This window comes from Phoca vitulina, unplaced genomic scaffold (assembly GCF_004348235.1).
Source record: "Phoca vitulina isolate PV1807 unplaced genomic scaffold, GSC_HSeal_1.0 scaffold48, whole genome shotgun sequence".
NCBI lineage: Eukaryota > Metazoa > Chordata > Mammalia > Carnivora > Phocidae > Phoca > Phoca vitulina.
In genome coordinates this window covers 12,509,982-12,530,021 of record NW_022589751.1, presented here as the reverse complement: position 1 = coordinate 12,530,021, position 20,040 = coordinate 12,509,982, and the positions used below count along the sequence as shown (strand labels likewise).

Sequence of the window (20,040 nt, the reverse complement as noted above, 5' to 3'; positions counted from 1 at the left end):
GGACAAAATAATTGCCTTCAAGTACTTACCTAGAAGCTGAGACTGGCAGTTACAAAACAAAGTGAAAGAATTAAGAGATGTGTGAGCTGAGAGAGAAGAGTATACCTTTAATTTTTTTTAGATTTTTTTTTTTTTGTCACAGAGAGAGAGAGAGAGGGAGGAGAAACAGGCTCCCTGCCGAGCAAGGAGCCTGATGTGGGACTCGATCCTAGCACCCTGGGGTCATGACTTGAGCCGAAGGCAGACACTTAACTGACTAAGCCACCCAGGCACCCCTACTTTTAATTTTTTTAAATATTTATTTTGGGGGGGGGCAGAGGGAGAGAGAGAATCTTAAGGAAGTTCCACGCTCAGCATGGAGCCGGACACGGTTTGATCTCACAACCCTGAGATGATGACCTGAGGGAGGCTTAACTGACTGAAGCACCCAGGCACCCCTGTACTTTTTATTTTTTTAATTCTGTCCTGCTTAAAACTGTGACCTTACGCTTTTGGTTCAAATTTCTTTCAGAACACTCCCATCAGTGACATTTCTGCCTCATTCCCTAATTTGAGGTATAGTCTAAGGCTCAGTTTTCCACCCTGTTTACTTGCTCTCAGGGCTCATCCACTGTTGTGGTGCTAAGATGCTCAAGAAATGCTTAGTGAGTACTTAGTGCACAGAGAGTGGGCAGGCACAGCAATACCCTGAATTGTCTTCTGTCCTGACTTCAAAACCCTCTAGTCTACATGAAAAGGAAATCTAGACTTGTGTCACAGTGATTGGGGGCTCCGTCATAAAATAACTGAACCAATTTACTGTTTTTGGAGGTGTAACTGGCAAAACCACAGTGGGACTTATGCATTAAACCAAAGTTTTGAATCTCAGGTAACAGGTCTAAGATCTTCAGCTGCTGACAGAACATTGTTTGAAAATGCCATAATTCCCTCAGTCAACATAATAAAATCCATCTGATTTTTTCACCTCCCCCTTCAACTGTTTACCTTCATCAGTCACAAGAGCTTGTCCAGTTTTCCTTTATAGTCACTGCGACTATATTAATCCAGGCTTTCATCACCTGGGACCTGGGACTATTCTATTAGTCTCCTAATTTGAGTCCCTGCTTCCAGCTCCAAGGGAATCCATAGTACTTGTCTCAAAATACAATCTTCATCTTATTGCATCCCTACTCATAATTTTCATTAACTCCCAATTACCTGCAGAGTTGAACTGGTATTCCCAATCTGTATCCGGCCTCTTTAATTCATGGTATGGGAAGTGCCAGGGGGCCTACTAGGCAGTCGGGCCCTTCCTTCTGAGACACCACCTATCTTGCCGCTGCAAGGTATGACACCTATATCTCGTGTCCCTGAAACCCTCCAGGAAACTCCTGGTCTACAGTACCTAGCCCCCTGCATGCCTATACCTTTTAATTAGTTCAGCCAACAGCTTTTGGCCACCAGTTGTTGCTGGGGTGTAGTGTGTTGCCGTTATTTACGGCCTCGATTGCTATTTACCTTTTCAATTAGGATTCCACTGAGAGCTTCTGGAGCTAGTACCAGGTCTTCTCCACTTCAACAAATAATGAATTAGTATTTTCCCTTTTCGCGGGAGCTGTTCCCGGAGCCTGGCTCAAATTGAATAGGCCAGAACTTAGTAGTCGCAGGATCTGACCCACATGGCAGAAATGCGCAATCACAGGACAGGTGAGGGAGCCCGGAGTAAAAGCGAGAATCCTATCACATCCTTCGCCGGTCGGCCGGCTTCTCGACCCCAAGCTCCGCGCGCGCGGTGCCCTGCCAGGACTACTTTTGGCCTTCGGCAGCCGCCGTCCGCAGCGCCCAGTTGAGCCCAAAGGCTCTCGGAGGAGATCGGCTCTGGCTGCGCCGCGCTACCCTGACCTGGGCTCCCGGAGCAGGTGGGTCTTCCCCACCTCTCTGGCGGGGCCGGGAGTGCCTCTGCTCCCTCGGGAGAGAGTCGTGGGGAGGGGAGCTCGCCCCCAGCGGAGACCCCGGCCCGCGCCTCTCAGGGCCCCACCACGCCCGCCCTGGGGCTGGACCCGGCTCCGCTGTCCCGGCCGCGCGGGGGTGCTGCGGCCCGACGAGGGTCTCCCTTGAGCGCTGCCGTCGCGCCTTCCCGTACGCTCCGGGCCCGGGCCTGGCCAGGTCTGGCGGGAAGCTGTGCTGCCCCAAAGGGCCGGGGCTGCCGAGGGTCGCTGCCGCCCTCCGGCACTGCAGGAGTCTGTTCGGCTCTTGGTTGAACGTAGATTAAAAGCCCGTCTTCCCAGTTTCTAGACCGTCGGGGATTTAACACCTCATGTGGAGTTGAGTTTAGTTTGAACTAGTATAATGGTTAAAAGCACTGGGCTATGGGGGCTGATTGGGGTTCACATCTCGGCCCAGCCAGTTTTCTTCCCCGTAAAATGGGGATAATAATAGTACTTGCCACATAGAACCATTGTGAGAATTGAGATTTGCACGTTAAATGAGCAGTGCTAAACACAGCTCCTACTTTTGTTAAGGGCTTTCCCCAGAAACGTGAAAATGGCTTTGACCAGCAGGTGGCAGTGGTGACTATATAATATGTTGTGCAGCAAGTCCGTACGTAATTGATGTTGCCTCAGGCGTTTAGAGGCCCCCTGAGAATCTTGGCTGAATTGGCAGCCTTAACCTTTCTTCAGGCTGGAAAGTACATTAGAGATTGAGTAATACTACCTGCTATTTTCTAGGTTGAGACAAACCTGACGGTGGCTTCCTTAAGCAGGTCACAGCAGGTCCCAAGCCTCCTCCCTCAAGTTCAGTGTTAAATTAAAAACAAACAAAACACTTTCCTGCCACTTTGCTAGCCTGTTGGGATGGCACCTTGAATATGCGTTAGAACTGGATTGGAAACCACAGAATTAAAATGGCTGTCTACCTTCATTCAACAAATAAGGTACCAAGGAGAAAAAGATAGAGTCTGATTTTCATTGGGTGGCTCACCTCTCTGAGGGGGTGAGAAGCTGAGCCCAGAAAGATGTGATAAGGAGCCAGTTATGCAGAGAATGAAAGGAAGGACGTTCAAAGTATAGGAAACAGAATTTACAAAAGCTCTGAGGTAGTAAAAAGCCAGGAAACGAGAAAAGGCTAATGTGGCTGTAGCACAATGAATAAGAGGGGAAAGTAGCAAGAGATGAGGTTGAAATGGTAGGCTGGAGCCTTTGAGCAGGGTCACTAGCAATGTTATTCTGAGTGCAACAGAAGTCATTGGAAGGTTTTAAGCATGGAATGCCAAAATCCTGTTTTTGATTTTAAAAGTTCACTTCTGCTGCTGTGCAGAGAGTTAATTGGGTTATGGTAGGGTAAAGATGACCAGCTGGAAGATTATTGCAGTAATCCAGGTGAGAGATGATGGTATCTTCAAATAGTGTGGTGGTGGTGGAGACGGAGAAAAGTAAACAGATTAAGATATAATTTTGGAGGTGAAATCAGGAAGACTTAATGATGAATTAGAAGAGAATAAGGGAGAAGGAGGAATCAAGGGTGATTTTCAGGTTTTCTGGTTGATCAATTGGATGGATAGTGGTACCATTTACTGAGATGAAGAAAACTGGAGGAAGAACAGATTTGGGGGGAGGAGATGGTGGAATAGAGAATTCTGTTTTAGACAGACTAACTTAGGTATCTTTGCTATATCCAAATGGAAATATTTGATTAGCAAGTTATACATAAGAACTTGGAGCTCAGAGGAGAAATTTGTGTTGGTGGTATGAATTTGGGGGTCATCAGCATATAGATGACATGTAAAGCCAAAGGAATAGATGAGGTCACTGAGATATTACCTGATCTGATGATTATCATCACCATTGGGCCTGTGGCAACCACTGTGTTTGGATATCCTTTTGGGATTAAAGCATTAGATTTCAGTAATTAGGTAAGTGAACTGTCCTTGCAGATCTACAGATGGTTATGTGTATATTACCTCCTATTGCCCTGAAATCCCCATTCCATGGTGGGGAGAGAGAAACAAGATCTCATGTCTGCAGGTACTCCCTGGATCTGACTCTTAAGTTTGCAGGTTTCTGTTTTCAGTAGGCTGAGGGCCATGTCAGTTTTCTGCCACACACAGGACCGGCCATGAAGCTAAAGGAACTTCAACGGCCAGCTGTCCAAGCATGGAGCCCAGCCAGCCAGTACCCTGTGTATCTGGCCACAGGTATGATGATATTGTGGACTATGATCTGCTGAAAGTACATAGGTCAAAGGGAGACTTAATATCCAGAGTTCTTTATTGAGCTTCAGAGAAAGCTTTAGAGTCATGGAAAGGTGGGGTTTGCTCACAGCATAAGCAAGGGGACATTAGGTGTTTGGAGTACCTGGGGGCAGCCTTGAACTATGGCTCAAGCCAGGGCACCTCCTGTTTTCTTGCTTTCTTTGGAGTTACCACTTGAAAAAGGGTATACCCAGTCTTCTCCTGTTCCTCTGCCTCTCCACTCCCTAACCATTTATACCCCAAATCCATGCATGTATTTTTGCTTATATGCTGCCTCTTCCTAACTTTTCTTGTGCCTAGGAACATCTGCCCAGCAGCTAGATGCCTCCTTTAGCACAAATGGCACATTGGAAATCTTTGAGATTGATTTCAGGGACCCCTCTTTGGACTTGAAACACAAGGGAGTCCTTTCTGCCTCAAGCAGGTACTATGTCTGAATTGTTGATGAGTGTGCAGGACAGATCCTGATGTAGACCCTGTTGAGGAATCCTGGTAGTAATGTGTGCTTCTCAGGGCTCATGAGGAGATATGTGAGGGGAGAAGTTAACCCTGGGTTTATTTTGCAAAAGGATTTTTAAAACACCCACTCGTACCTTTTTGGTCAGCAGCAGCAGTGGTGTCAGGCAGAATCATGTGATAGAGACGCCTCACACAAAGCTGGACCCATAAGTACCTGATCTCTCTCTGAGCCCAGAGATGTTGGCTCCTTCCTCCCTTGGCTCTTGTGAAGATAACCTTACACAATGTCTTGTTTTCTGCCAGTGGGAGGAGAATGAGTGAGCCTCTCTCTTCATCGTGGTTAGGCACGGATTGGGTCCTCGTGGATTTCATGGCTCTGGCAGGCTTACAGGGCTGAGTACTGGCATTCACAGAGCATATGTATACAGGCCAGACACTATGCTAGGAGCTCTGTATATCGTATTCATCCCTCAGAATGGGCCTGAGCCATAAATACCATTAGTCCCATTTTACATAGGAGGAAACTGAAACTCTGGGAAGCTAGGATTTATATCTAGGCCTAACTCCAAAATCTACCTTTTTCCTATTATTCAACTTTTCTTTTATAAAGGTTTTATAAAGATGTGCCTTACAGCAGTGGTCTCCAAATTTTCATACCACCAGAGAAAATGTGAATATTCACTATACTCAAGTTATATAGGCAATGTAAGTCGTATACATGCATTACTCTACTATTAAAAATGCAATTCCTATAATTTTTAGATTAAAAATATAAGTCTTTTTCCTACACCTCAGAAAATTATCTTGCCCATCCCACTTTAGAGATTACTGGTCCAAATGCAACTTTGCATTCTCTTGTGCATTTTTTGGTTCATCTGAGAGATTAATTAATTTATTTAGACAGAAGTACCTTTTTTTCTTTTCATGGTTTAACCTAATAAAGGTTAGTTATTCTCCCTTTCTGCAGCCCTTATATCACTTTCTGATAGTATCCCTTATTTTATAGTTTTTTACATCTCTTTGTATTTCCAGTACCTTTCCCTTTGAAGAGCAGCGACTGGAGGGTTTACCAATAATCATGAAATATTCTTAGCATCTAAGCAAGCATTTCAGAAAGGGCCCCTGAAAGGGGTGAGCTAATGCAATAATGTTCATACTCCTGGAGTTAAGAAGAGGGGCAGGAGGCAAGGGCTCTTATCCTCAGCCAGCAAAGCAGCAGCTTCAGCACAGTAGTGGCTCCTTAGGAGAAAGAGTTCCTAATAAAGAGGCAAAGTAATTGCTTAAGAAATCTTGCCCCCTGCTTGTGTGTGCACATGCGCACACTCCCTCTCTCTGTCAAATAAATAAATAAAATCTTAAAAAAAATTTTTTTTTTAAAAAAGGGGGCGCCTGGGTGGCTCAGTCAGTTAAGCATCTGCCTTCGGCTCAGGTCATGATCCCAGGGTCCTGGGATGGAGCCCCACATTGGGCTCCCTGCTCAGTGGGGAGCCTGCTTCTCCCTCTCCCTCTGCCTGCAGCTCCCCCTGCTTGTGCACTCTCTCTCTCTGTCAAATAAATAAATAAAATCTTAAAAAAACCCTTTTTTTAGAAAAAAGAAATCTGAAATTATATCCTAAGATCCCTCTGGGCGGAGATTTTTGTTTGTTTTACTCACTGCTGTATCTCTAGCTCCTAAAACAGTACCTGGCATTAGATGCTTAATAAATATCTGTTAAATGAACAAGTGACATTAGAAATGTCTGGATTACCAAAGTGAGCACTCCTAGCCACCATTTCAGTTAGTTATAGTTATTCTTCAGTTAATCTTAGTGCCTTGAGAGCTTTTCAAGGGTGATGATTGGTTGGTTTTGCAGCCAACTAGGTTGACGGGACCCTTTTTGAACTGGTGGTACTCAATTCAGGAATCATAAACTTCATTTCATACTCTGTTCCATCCTGCAAGGATTGGGGGCTATAACCAAAATAAATAGTACAGTTAACACTATTGATAGTATTTCATCTCTACTTTCTTTTCTAACTCCATAATTATATCCAAAGATTGATTTGCATTTCCAGAGACCTAAGGAATTACCTTTGGCCTGGATCTATTAAGAGTCTTGTTGAAGAAATTATCTTAGACACCCACTTGTGGCTCAGCCTGGGTTCAGTCACTTACTCAGAAATCCACATCTCAGACTATTGACCAAGATGATCAGGGTAGGTAGAGGGCTGCCCATTCTTTGCTTTATGCTTTCCTCTTTTTTTTCTGTGTCATCTTTGGCATGGTTTAGTTGAAAGCACAATTGTATTGAGTTGCATTCTTGGCTAACGGTACATGACTGTGCAAATGGTATTCTGACAGTGGTCTTCAGTTTCCTCACTTATGTGTAAAGAAGAGGTTGTGCAAGATGACTGCTAAGAACCTACTGGGCTCTAGATTCAGGTCTTATGTTCAGTCTTTCCTTCCCTTTCTTTTTTATAGCATAATCTCTTTCCTTTTTCCTTTTTTTCCCCCCTGAAGGTTTATTTATTTGTTTATCAGAGAGAGAGAGAAAGAGAGGAGATGGGCAGAGGGAGAGGGAGAAGGAGAGAAACAGACTCCCCACTGAGCACGGAGCCTGACTCAGGGCTCAATCTCAGGACCCTGAGATCATGACCCGAGCCAAATCAAGAGTTGAACGCTTAACCGACTGAACCACCCAGGTGCCCCTTCTTTTTTTTTTTTTTTTAAGAAACCTTCCTTGTGTTTCTTCATTATTACCTAAACATACACTTTTCAAAATCTTTCCCCTTCCTTTGCCTGCCCTTTTCACCAGACCCATGGCTTAACCACATTTGAATTCTGAAGACCCCCTTATCCTCAATCCATGATGCATCAGAGAAATGTTATGTATTTAGAAATACCTGACCAAAAGAGAACTGCTCTGAAACACTGGTACAGGTGTGGACAAGGGGCTGCCTCAGGCTGTAAGTAGATAAATGCGCTGGATGCATCAGAATCAGTACGGGTTAGCACGCCCACTGAAGCTGGCGGTGTTTGGTTTGTTAGATGAATCTCATGCAAGAAGAAATGTTTTGGGGAGAATAATACATGATGTGTGTTGACTTGTGAACTGAGGTCTTAGCTGCTGTGGCTGAATGAGATCAGAGGCCGATGTGTGATGTACTGTACTCCACCCTGTGTCTACACTGATCTCCTTGTGGTCTCTGTAACCTCTGTGTGACCCATCCTCTAGTAACATGAAGAAAGTAGGTGATCTACCTTCCATTACCTTTATAGCAGTTCTAGCTACTTGGGGAGTACTGTGACCTTCTTTGGGTGCCTGTGTATGGGACAGCAAGCAGAAAAAGATCACTTTGTGTACTTAGTTTTCCCATTTCCAAGGTTTGCCTTCTTTAGAGATTACATCAAGATGACAGAGTAGAGGGGCGCCTGGGTGGCTCAATTGGTTAAGTGGCTGCCTTAGGCTCAGGTCATGATCTCTGGGTTCTGCGGTGGAGCCCCACAGAGTCTGTTTCTCCCTCTCCCTCTGCCCCTCCCCATGGCTCGCGCTCTCTCTCTCTCTCTCTCAAAATAAATAAAAATCTTAAAAAAAAATACCACAGAGTAGAGAGAACATAGGCTTTGTTGTTGGATAGACCTGGGTTCAGAACCCAGCACTGCCATCTAATGTCCTCTTGGGCACGTTATTTAACTTATCTCGCTCTGTTTTTCTCTGCTGTAAATTCGGGATGTATAGGCATTAAGTAGCCTGGTGCCTACTAGGGATAAGGAAAGGACTTCCTCAAACAGCCACTGCTCCGCTTCACTGTCTTCATTCTCCAGCTTGGAGCACTGCCTTCAACGCTCTGACTTTTAAGGAAACTTGGATTCCCTCAGCTATTTTGGCTTGTTTTCACTTTAGTTCACTAAGATGAGGTTGGGGTTTTTAAAAAGGAACCTGACTAAGCAAATCAAAGCAAAATCCTAAACAAAGAAGTACCTAAATTACAGAAGCAAGAATTGACACAGCACACGTTCCTAATTATAAAGTAGCTAAAGCTTGGCCTCAGCTGAGCTTCTCTGGGATGACCCTCTGATCTCTCAGGCCTCAGTTTATTCTCTTTAACCTTGTCTTTTTCTCTCTGCCAGAAGCATAGCCATGAGCTGGTCATTGGGGCTGGTTCTGTCTTTGTGAATTTCAACGTCTTCCCTTATTGGTTATTGGTCTAGGCTGGTATCAGTCTGATGTATTTAGTACAGGGGTTCTCAACCCTGGTTGCTTGTTAGAATCACCTGGGGGCTCATGTTAAAAATGTGGATTCTGAGGGCCTCTCTCTGGAAATTCTGCTTTGCAAGGTCTAGGTAGGTATGTAAAGAATCTGTATTTTCTTTAGGTGCCACCCATCATTCTTGATGCTCTCTGGTGCCCATTGTTGCCATCTCCATGGGAACCTCTTCAGCAGAGAATTCCACTGGTATTCTCATGTTTTGAAAGTTCCCATTTTTCTATACAAACTCTTTCTATACCTTCTCCTTAAATCTCTTTTCTTCTAATGTCTGAAAGTTCTATTTTCAAGCCAAAGGTCATCTTGTTTCTGAAGTTTTTATTTTTAAACTATTCAAACATAGAGAAGTTGTAGAATAGTACAGTGAATAATCATATACCTTTCCTTAGATTTATCAGTTGTTAATTTTTTGTTGCATTTGCCTACATGCTTATGCGCTCTTTCTCTGCATGCACATGCACGTGTGTACACACACACACACACACACACACGTGTTATTCCCTGTCCATTTGCAGAGCAGAGATGATTGACACTCCTTGAGCCCACTGAATGATCATGTCCGGGTCCTTGCTTAACTTGTCCCAGCTGGTCCCACTCTCCCAGGTGTTCTCTATCATGTCCTGTTTGGGCTCCTGCTTCACCCTCACTAGTGAAATGGTTAACCATAGGACTGTACTTTCTACATGCTTAGAGAGAGTCATTTTGTCACGCTGTGTGTTCTGCCTTTTGGTCACTCTAAACTAACAGGGCTTTATTTTCCAACTCTTTGGTGATTCCCCCTTGAGGTGTCAGGTACCTTTGTCTTCGGTCTGGATGTCATAAGCTGTGACCGTACTGAGGTTACTGCAACATCTTCTACCATCCCTGTGTGAGTTTTTCTCTGGCCATACTCTCCCCTCGTTCCTGTGAGACCGATTCCGGGCTTCTCTAGCTACTCTGTTGACTTGCCTGCTGCCCACACTGACGTCTGGCCCCAGGGGGACGTGGCAGCGTCTTGAGCCAGTGTTAACACACGTTTGTCTGCCTTGTTAAGATCGGTGCAACTTCAGAACACATAGCCGTTTGGACAGTGACTTTGGAGCCACTGTTTGCGTCAGCTCTGCTGTTTTATCTCAGTTGCTGACCTGGTCTCAACCGGTGCTCAGCTCTTTACTTCTAACAGGTGGTTGCTGCACCGGTGACTGGCCAGACAGGTCCCTGCCCCGTCACCCCACTCAGTTTCTTGGCCAACTTTCCAGGGTGTGGAAGCATTTCATTTCAGTTAGGGATCTTATGACATCATTTGATGTAAAATCTGGCTTCTCTGAAGGGCTGTGGAAATACCCTTGGCTAGCAGCTGTGAAATGAAGGACAGACTACCTATGAGGCTTTGGGGATCCCACATGCCTTCCCTAGGGGCCTTGCAGAGGACCCATCTTTGTCTGCAGGGGCGCAGGGTCCATCTTTTTCTTTTGTGCAAGACACTGGCAGTGTCTTGTGAGAAGCATCATTAGAAAGCCAAAAGTGTTTTCCAAGAGGTATGTTTATTCTTTACGCTTCTATGTTTGTAGGGCTGGCCCACTGCAACCATATAGCAGATCCAGTGGGCTAGTCACAGGGAAGAGACACAGGGTGGAGAGGTCCTTGGGTCTTTTCTTACTTCCAGCTTGAGAGGGAAGAGGGGACACCAATTGTTGGTGTAGGGAAACCTGCTTTTAGTCAGGTACAAAAGAATTTGGATCTTCCTCTAAACAGAATACACTATTTTATGATGGTTAAGAGCTCAGGCTCTAAAATAAGGTGGGCCAGGGCACCTGGGTGGTTCAGTGGGTTGAGCGTCTGACTCTTGATTTTGGCTCAGGTCATGATCTCAGGGTCATGAGATCAAGCCCCATGTTGGGCTCCATGCTGAGTGTGGAGTCTGTTTAAGATTCTCCCTCTGTCCCTCCCCTGCTCTCACTCTCTCTCTATAAAAATAATAATAAAAATAAAATAAGATGGGCCAGACTTTAAACCTTGATTCTGCCACTTCCCAGCTGTCAAATAGGGATAAAGTTACTGTGTATACAGAAGTTTCATAAATTCTCTGTGCCTCAGTTTCCTCAATTGAAAATGGAGTTGATAATAATACTTCATAGGGTTATTGAATATTAAATCAGCTAATACATGTGAAGCACTTAAAACAGTGCCTGGCATATAGGAAGTATCCAATAAGCATTAGTTGTTGTTATATGAGTTGTGAAGATTAAGGAAACTAATCTATTTGAAATATGTATCCCTGGGCCTATATAACCCTAATGGTGTTAATTAAAAAAAACAAACATGCCACACAACCCTGAGGCAGTGGTCTCCTGCCTTCCTAGTGTAACAAAGATGGAACTTTTTTCCAGAGAAAGGGCAGGACCAAGCAAGGAAACCTGTGTTGTGTGTCTAGTAAGTGAGGGAGACAGGCAGACTCCATGTCGGTGGGGAAACCTGCGTCATGGCAGAGGCTGACAGACATGCCTCCTCTCTGCCCACTGACGTGATTCTGCACTGGTGCTGATGCAGTCCCTCCTCTTTGTAGGTTTTACAAGCTGAGCTGGGGGAGCTTTGGCGATGGGCTTCTGGAAGGCTCCGGGGTCATTGCAGGTGGCGGGGACAATGGCATGCTTACTCTATACGATGTGACCCACATCCTGTCTTCCGGGAAGGAGCCTGTGATTGCCCAGAGACAGAAGCACACGGGGGCTGTCAGAGCCCTTGACTTTAATCCTTTCCAGGTACTGCATTTCATTTGGTCAAACATGCCCAAGCCATGGAGCCACAGATCTGAGTGGAAGCATTCACTTGTGACCTCCAGTCTATAATTCTTAGCCCTTCCCACACTGTTATGGGGGAGGTTTTGGAAGCCCCAAATGTGGGTCTCTTTCCCCCTTTCCTGTTCGTACCTTTTGCTGGGATGGTGTGTCTCCTAAGGCCTTTTCTTCATACAGGGCAACCTCCTGGCCTCGGGGGCCAGTGATTCTGAAATCTTTATTTGGGATTTGAATAACCTAAATGTGCCAAGGACCCCAGGATCTAAGTCACAGGTAAGGAGTCTCCCGGGGCTGCTGATTAGAGTGTGCAGCTGATTTGCCTAGGAAAGTCTTGAATTCTGGAGGCACCCAGAGCACAGGAGAGTTTGGACTTTACCACTGGAGGGAAATAAAGCACCACAGACTAACGTATTACCAGCCAACCCATAACAGGGATGGAGGGGAGGGTGTGTGTGTGGTGGTTTGTGGCCATTAACTGTCCTAGGGTTTCTGGAAGGAAGATGAAGAAAGGCAGTAAAAGACATTGAGAAAAGGAGTGAGTACTATTTATCATAGTAGAGCTTAGGCAGAGTAGAGTAGGGCCCTGGGCTCAGTGGAGTGGGGCCAAGAGGGGATGCCCAGATATATCCTTGTCCTTTTTGTTGGGGTGGGTCAGCTTTGCCTCTATATCAGGTTCTCCCATGCAGTTGGGGATCTGGTGTATGTCTGTCTCTGAGTGCACCTACCTGTCAGTCTATAACTGGGCCCATCTTCTTTGCTTCCTGGCTCTTCTCTGTCTTGTGCTTACAGTATCGTGAGGTAAGTTAAGTATAAATTTGATAGCACCCTGTGCCCTAAAAATAGCAATGGCTTTTCTTTCTGCCTCATTCTTTCTGGGGGTCTTACATGTCTTTGTTTCCCTCCCTTCCTCCTCCTCTACCTCTCTCTTTGTCATAGATAAGAGGGCTGTTTTAAATCTTGACTCCATCCTCTCAGGAGCACCTTGGGATAGGGGTAAATTCCAAGTGTGCCTGCCATTCTCTCAGCTTCTACACCAGTCCCCTAAAGGATCCTCTCTGGAAAATTCAACTCCCAGCTCCCTGACACTGGGTTTGGGAAGCCCCATGTCTACTCTTGGGCTTTCTGTGGGGGGTTGGGAGCAGTGGAACAGCAAATGGCTCTTGGTCCAGGAGATGACAAGTTGTCCTCTATCCTCTATCCTCTATCCCTCCCCCCCCTTCCTGCCTCAGCAGCCTCCAGAAGACATCAAGGCACTTGCTTGGAACCGGCAAGTTCAACACATTCTGTCTTCTGCTCACCCCAGCGGCAAGGCAGTTGTGTGGGATCTCAGGAAGAATGAACCTATCATCAAAGTCAGCGATCGTAGCAACAGGGTGCGTCGTGGAGACAGAATATAGGCTCGGGCTCTGGCTTCTTTCTCATGCCTAGACGTTGGAGCTGCTCTTCCCCAGGCCAGGTGTCTGCTTTCAGCTGTTGCACTTGTAGGTTCAGCCTCTTAGCAGATTTCCTGTTGAGAGTGAATGCTTAGGGAAGCTAAACAGAGCTGATCCAGAGGCTACTAGTGTTCCTTACTCATGGTCATCACTTATCACATAGAAGAGACACAAAACCTGCCCTCAGAGGTCCTATTCCAACTGGGCAGAAAAGGTTCATAACCAGAAGTGTCAGGTTATATCACCCATTGGGGTCTGCTTTGTCCACAGATGCACAGCTCAGGCCTGGCCTGGCACCCAGACATAGCCACCCAGTTGGTGCTGTGTTCAGAAGATGATCGTTTTCCAGTGATTCAGCTGTGGGATTTGCGCTTTGCCTCCTCGCCCCTGAAGGTGCTGGAGAGCCACAGTAGGTAATGTCTCAAGCTCTGTCTACATCCTTGGTGGATGGTGGGGCATAACTGACCTGGGTAGGAGGCAGTGAATGCCTCACTTTAGTTACCAAACATCTTCCGTGTCTTCAAAGTCATTCCCAGTGAACACACAGTCTCCCAGTCCTAGCTGTAACCCCAACAAAGAGGAGTTCCTTGAGATCCTGAGGTTATGGAAAAGAACCTGAGATTCCATTTAACTTCCAGAAACAGGAGTGTAGATGGGGTCATGAGAGATATTTGGAGCCAATGTTTAGTCCCCCTGGGAGAGTCCCCAGGCTCTGATTTAAGGATAATGTTCATTTCTTTAGGTAGTGAGGTTGCTTCCTCCAAGACTTCTCCTTAATAAGAGAACCTAGGCTCCTGTCTATCCTTTGAACAGGCCTGCCCCTGAAGCTGTAGCTCTTAGGCCCATAGCAGAAAAAGCAGCCCACACTGTTCTTTCTTACTAAAGAGCTGTATTGCCTCTATACCTTCTTGGGGACTTTGAAGAGTTGGGTCCTCACCACCCTCCTGCGAAAAAAAAGAAAGCACCCAGAGGGTGGGTGCTTGCCTGATTCATGCTGTTCATAGGCCTTACTCTACAGTCGGGGAAAAGAAGCAGGCCATCCTGTGGGGACGTCTGGGCGGCAGAGTGATACAGTGTGTAGGGCACAGGCTCTGGGATTTGACTTGGGTTCGGGCTGCATGACTGCTGAAGGTTCTTTAATTTTTCAAAGCCTCATTTTCCTCGTTTGTAAAATGAAATGAGACTGCTCATTTTATAGGGATGAAATTTATCCAAGATATTTAAGGTACCCTACTCAGAGTAGGCATTTGACAAATGTTAGTTGCTCTTTCCTTTTTAGGGGGATCTTGTCAGTGTCGTGGAGCCAGGCTGATGCTGAGCTTCTGCTCAGTAGTGCCAAGGACAACCAGATCTTGTGCTGGAACCTGGGGAGCAATGAGGTAGGCTGGCCGTTCTGTGGGCATGCTGGGAGGGGAAATCAGCTGTGTGTTCTGGGTCACGTTACCTAAGTCAGGGTTTCTCTAATGGTTGGGTTCCCTCACAGGTAGTGTATAAGCTGCCCACACAGAGCAGCTGGTGCTTTGATGTGCAGTGGTGCCCTCGGGACCCTCCAGTGTTCTCTGCTGCCTCCTTTGACGGCTGGATAAGTTTGTACTCCGTGATGGGTAGGAGCTGGGAAGTCCAGCAGATGAGACAGGCTGACAAGGTTTGAAAGGCTTGTTGGAGAATGCTGGAGGGAATGCTGTCTCTATATGGGGGGAGAGAAAAGGACGAATGGCCTGGGAGGAAGTGGGGACTGTTGGAGACTGGGAAACCAGGACCCTGGGTTGGGAGGGCTTCACCTTTGCTCTAGTGCCCATCTTCCTGGGAGGGTGTCCGTTCCTGCCACAATACAAAAGAGGCCTTCATATTGACTCTTGCTCTTGGATGTTCCCTGTGATATTTCAGGGACATTGGATCTCCATGCCGGGACCATTATTTTGGAAGTATGAACTGTCTTATCTCCCTTTCTCCTGTAGATCCATTCTGTGTCTACACTCCACTGTAGACCTTGGATGCAGTAGGCTTTCCAAGAGCCGACTGCATGGGAGTCCTACCCTCACTACCAGTTCCCTAGAAAACGGGAGTCCAGCCTTTCTGGGCCAGATTGGGTATCTCAAGGATTTCTCCCAGAGTAAAGCTTCCAGATGCAGCCCCACTTCGGGTTGGTGATACAGGTGTGCTTTTACCCTCAGATCTCTTCTTTCTTCAGCAAAGGCCAGCCTCTCCCGCCACTGCAGGTACCAGAGCAAGGGGCCCAAGCATCATTGATACCTCCTCTAAAAAAACCCCCCAAATGGATGAGAAGGCCAGCAGGTGTTTCATTTGCTGTAAGTATAGTGCGTGTGTGTGTGTGTTTGTGAAGCCTCTCGTATGCCCAACATGTAGCTGTGTTCTTTAGATTTATTCCCACTGCCTGTGTCTCAGATCAGGCCCATTTTAGGGCTCAAGCAGAGTTACTATTGCTTTTCCCTCTACCCCTTCACCTTGCTTACTGTGCCAGTCCTGTCTAAAAGGTATTGGTTGCTATAGGCTGCTTGGTTATAGAGAACTGCCTGAGATTCCACCTGATTTTTCTCTAACCCTTACATGTCTGGACTGGTAGTGAGTCCAGACATGTAAGGGTTAGAAATACAAAGCAGGAAAGAAAAAAAATATAAATTCCATCCTGTCACTCCTCTGCCCCAAACCTTTGACCCCCATTTCCTTATGGACTTACCTTTCCAGTTTTTATCCCCACCTTATTCTTTTTTTTTTTTTTTAATTTATTTGACAGAGAGAGACACAGCGAGAGAGGGAACCACAAGCAGGGGGAGTGGGAGAGGGAGAAGCAGGCTTCCTGCAGAGCAGGGAGCCCGATGTGGGGCTCGACCCCAGGATCCTGGGACCATGACCTGAGCCGAAGGCAGACGCCTAATGACTGAGCCACCCAGGCGCCCCCCCACCTTATTCTTATGTGTTCCCTAGGTTCCAGTTACATATGACTCCTTTCTGTTCCACAAATAACTCCTCAACTTTGCTGCTTCTGCATGTACCCTGCCCTTCATGTCTCTCCTGAGCCATTGAATCCTACTATAGTCTTTCATGGTCCCTTGCTTAAGTACCACCCAGTCCACAATGCCTGTCTTTAAACCCTTGTCAAACTTCACTTCCAGGATTTCTATTCCTGTAATGACACATTCTAACTGTACTAAGGTTACTTAAATACATGTGTGGAGACCCTACTAAGTAATAGACTCCTTGAAGATAGGGACCACATTTTGTTCGTTTTTATCCCTAAAGCAAGTGCTTCTCAAACTTTAATGCACATACAGATTACCTGGGGAATCTTACAATCAGATTCTGGTTCATTCAGTCTAGGGTAGGGCCCAAGATTCTGATTTTCCAACAAGTTCCCAGGTGATGCCCTTGTGGCTGGTCTGAGGAGTGGCAGGGTCCTAAAGCACTTAATCCAGTGCTTTAAATATTAGGTTTGAATTGAAAACAGATGTATCGAATAAGTGGTTCTTGTGTTCACAGCCACCAGTTTTATTGTGGAGGTAAATCTAACATACTCAGGAGGTGAAGAATTCTGATGTTGAGAGAAGTACATTCTTTTGTTTGTTTGTTTGTTTGTTTGTTTGTTTCAGGAGGTAATTCTGTGTTTTAATTTTTTTGAGGAATCACCATACCATTTTTCACAGCAGCTTCACAATATTTCCAACAGCAATGCCTGAGAGTTTCATTTTCTCTACATCAGCCCCAATACTTACTTTCTGCCTTTTTTTAAATAAAGATTTTATTTGTTCATTAGAGAGAGAGGACACAAGCAGGGGGAGAGGCAGAGGGAGAGGGAGAAGCAGATTCCCCACTGAGCTGGGAGCCCGATGCGGGGCTTGATCCCAGGACCTGGAGATCATGACCTGAGCTGAAGGCAGATGCTTAACCGACTGAGCCACCCAGGTGCCCCTAGAAACCACATTTGTATTTATGGGTCTGTCTGGAGAGGCCTGTATTCTTTTTTTTTTTTTTTTTTAAGATTTATTTATTTATTTGAGAGGGAGAGTGCCCATGCACAGGTGGGGGGAGGGGGCAGATGGAGAGGGAGAGAGAGAATCTCAAGCAGACTTCTCGCCAAGCAGCCCAGTACGGAGCTCGATCCCATTATCCTGAGATCACGACCTAAGCTGAAACCAAAAAGTCGGAAACTTAACCAACTGAGTCACCCAGGCGCCTGAGGCCTGCATTCTTTTTTTTTATTATTATTATGTTATGTTAATCACCATACGTTACATCATTAGTTTTTGATGTAGTGTTCCATGATTCATTGTTTGCGTATAACACCCAGTGCTCCACGTAAAACGTGCCCTCTTTGTGGATAGCCATCACCAGGCTAACCCATCTTCCCACCCCCCTCCTCTCTAGAACCCTCAGTTTGGGAGGCCTGCATTCTTATCATAGCTCTGTCACTTATTAGCTGGGTAACCTTGGGCAGTTCGACTGTCTGTAAAATAGGGATAGTAGTACCTGCTCAGCTTATGTTAGTGAATTGACATGAATCTCAAATAAGAATATACATAAGCACTTTGTAAGACTATCAAATATTAACAAATCAAAAATTAAGTTTGTTTTGTTTAGCACTAATCTGTAGTGTAGGTTTGTGCTGTAGGAATCAAGTGAAGAATTCCAACTGGGCAAGTTCATGAAGGAGGAGGTCTCAGGAAAGGAAATAGTGAAGGGCTGGGGAGTAAGCAGTAGTTGTCAACCATGGCTGCAACCTGAAGAACTTTCAAATATACTGATGTCTAGTCCCACCACCAGAGATTCGGACTTCATTGTCTGGAGTGCAGCCTCATGACTCTGGTCCTCAGGTTGTGTTAATGTGCAGCCACGGTGGAGACCTGCTGGAGTCAAGGAACTTTACTAAGCTCTGCTTGGTGACAGGTGCTTTAGGTAGGGTGAGAAGGATGCTCAGGGGGGGCTGTTTTGGTGGTTGAAGGCTCAGAAGGAGGAATGAACTGGACACTTTGGGGATGTGGAGCGATCACGTAAATGAGCAGGGAGAGAGAGGCTAGAGAGTCTGGCCCTGACTTTGGAGGAGCTTAAGCTCTCTTCTGTGGCTTTTGAAACCAGAACACACTCCTAAGCAGCCATAGGTACAGGGTGGTAGTCTAAGGCTTGGATTGGAGGAGGAAAACCCAGAGGCTAGCAGCCTATTCCAATAACCTAGGTGTGCTAGCGCTGGGAATGGGACAGGGGGCCCTGTGTGAGAGACACTGCACAAGAAGAGGTAAGACTGCTGTTCGTGGCTGTAGCTGTGATGGGTGTAAAGACCATGATGATGCCAAGGCGTTTAGTCCAGGTGACTGGGAGAATGGTGCTACCAGCACAGGTCAGAAGATGAGTACCATGTGCTAGAGTTTTATGCTGATGGTGCTAAAAATGTAGAGGTGGTTTATGTATAGGGGTGCATTTTCTACTCATTTCCTGATCCTGTTCCACCCCCAGGAGTTCTTATTGTTGATTTCCTATCCTAGGGTTGACCAATAAATTGCCTTCCCTGTGATTTGGACTTGGTGTTAATTTTTAGCTTGAAGATACAACCTTAACCCTTCTTGTTTTTCCTCACCAGTTTGGAGGGAAGCTGGTTACCTTTGGCCTCCCCAGCACCCCTGCCCATCAGATGACACAGCCTTGCCTCCGCCTAGTCTTCATCAGTCAAGTCATCACAGAATCTGAATTACTGAGGCGGTCAGCTGAGCTGCGGGAGGCCCTGGAATCAGGAAATCTTCTGAATTATTGTCAGAACAAGATCGAACAAACATCACTGCAAAGTGAAAAGATGCTCTGGCAATTCCTGAAGGTAGGAAGCCTGAGGCTGGCTGCTCCGAAGTGTTTCCCCAAAGCCAGAAACTCTAGGAGATGGACAACCACATTGTGACCTAGATTACAGAGGCCCTGACCTCTTAGGCTTTTTCCTACACCACACCACCCTCTGGACACAGAATCTTCACCTTTTACCAGTGTTTCAGAGACCTTTTGCAGCTAAGGAAGCTGAGGGGTACAAGTGACATTTGCCTTTTTTGCTTCTATTGCTGATGTCCTAGATACTTTACCAAGGCCAAGGTGAAGGCTTTTATGCCATGCCAAAGGGCAGATAACGTAATGGGAAGAGAGAAGAGAAAGGAAAGGAAGGAAAGAGGATTGGCTGGAAGGGGGCATCATCATGAGAAGGCTTTGAGTTTGTTTCAGGTAACCCAAGGCAAGTTATTATGGTGGGACTCAGGGCTTAAGTCCCAGTTTACTCTGGAGGCATGGATCAAGTTCAGTGCTAATGAAATTTCAAGTTGTGCATGACATCAGGAGGAGTGTTCCACCTGTCAAAGGAATTGAGTAGATGGGAGGAGAGAACTAAAGGGAGAAAGAGAACTGACTGGACAGGCAGTGAGAGGATTATTCAAAGCTTTGGGATCGTAGTGAATAATGCAAAAAGGACAGAGCTGTCCCAGGGGATCTAAGAAGGGCTTGGGGTCTATGCTTCAGACACAGTAGAACTTTGTGATGGTAGACACCAGGAATCTGGGAAGGAGACAGAATTTGAGAAGGATCATCAACTGTAGAGTGAAGCTAGAAAAAGGTGTGGGAAGAAAAGAATAAGAAATGATGCTTTTGTTGTAAGCAGAATACGGCCAACTGCTCCAGGAATGGTGGAATGGGAAAGAGAATAGAGGGCATCATCAGGAGTTGAGCCTTTCTTCTGAACAAAGGAGGCAGCAGTACCTAAGGATAGAGGGGAGTCTGGTTGAAAACCTACCCAAGAGGTGTCCATTATGATGGTTCTGAAGCTGAATGTGGCTGAACATTTCCAAAGGACAAGTATGGGAGAAGAAGGGAGCCCTGAGAGACTGTGAGAAAGATAGTAGTCAGAATTCAT

General features: G+C 46.0%; 1 protein-coding gene across 9 annotated transcripts in view; it reads left to right on the top strand.

The window, feature by feature from the left end:
- The first annotated feature begins 417 nt into the window (after positions 1–417).
- Positions 418–20,040, top strand: part of SEC31B (SEC31 homolog B, COPII coat complex component) — a 31,744-nt gene continuing 12,121 nt past the window's right edge. Inside the window, exons 1-12 of one of the 9 annotated variants that reach the window (XM_032432474.1) lie at positions 418–1,898; positions 4,088–4,174; positions 4,532–4,655; positions 11,484–11,679; positions 11,893–11,988; positions 12,505–12,513; positions 12,945–13,088; positions 13,419–13,561; positions 14,428–14,527; positions 14,632–14,793; positions 15,323–15,457; positions 18,739–18,969. In XM_032432474.1, the coding sequence (XP_032288365.1) occupies positions 4,096–4,174; positions 4,532–4,655; positions 11,484–11,679; positions 11,893–11,988; positions 12,505–12,513; positions 12,945–13,088; positions 13,419–13,561; positions 14,428–14,527; positions 14,632–14,793; positions 15,323–15,457; positions 18,739–18,969 (1,419 nt within the window). In that variant the 5' untranslated portion in view covers positions 418–1,898; positions 4,088–4,095. The other 8 variants (XM_032432476.1, XM_032432481.1, XM_032432477.1 and 5 more) reach the window with 8 other exon arrangements.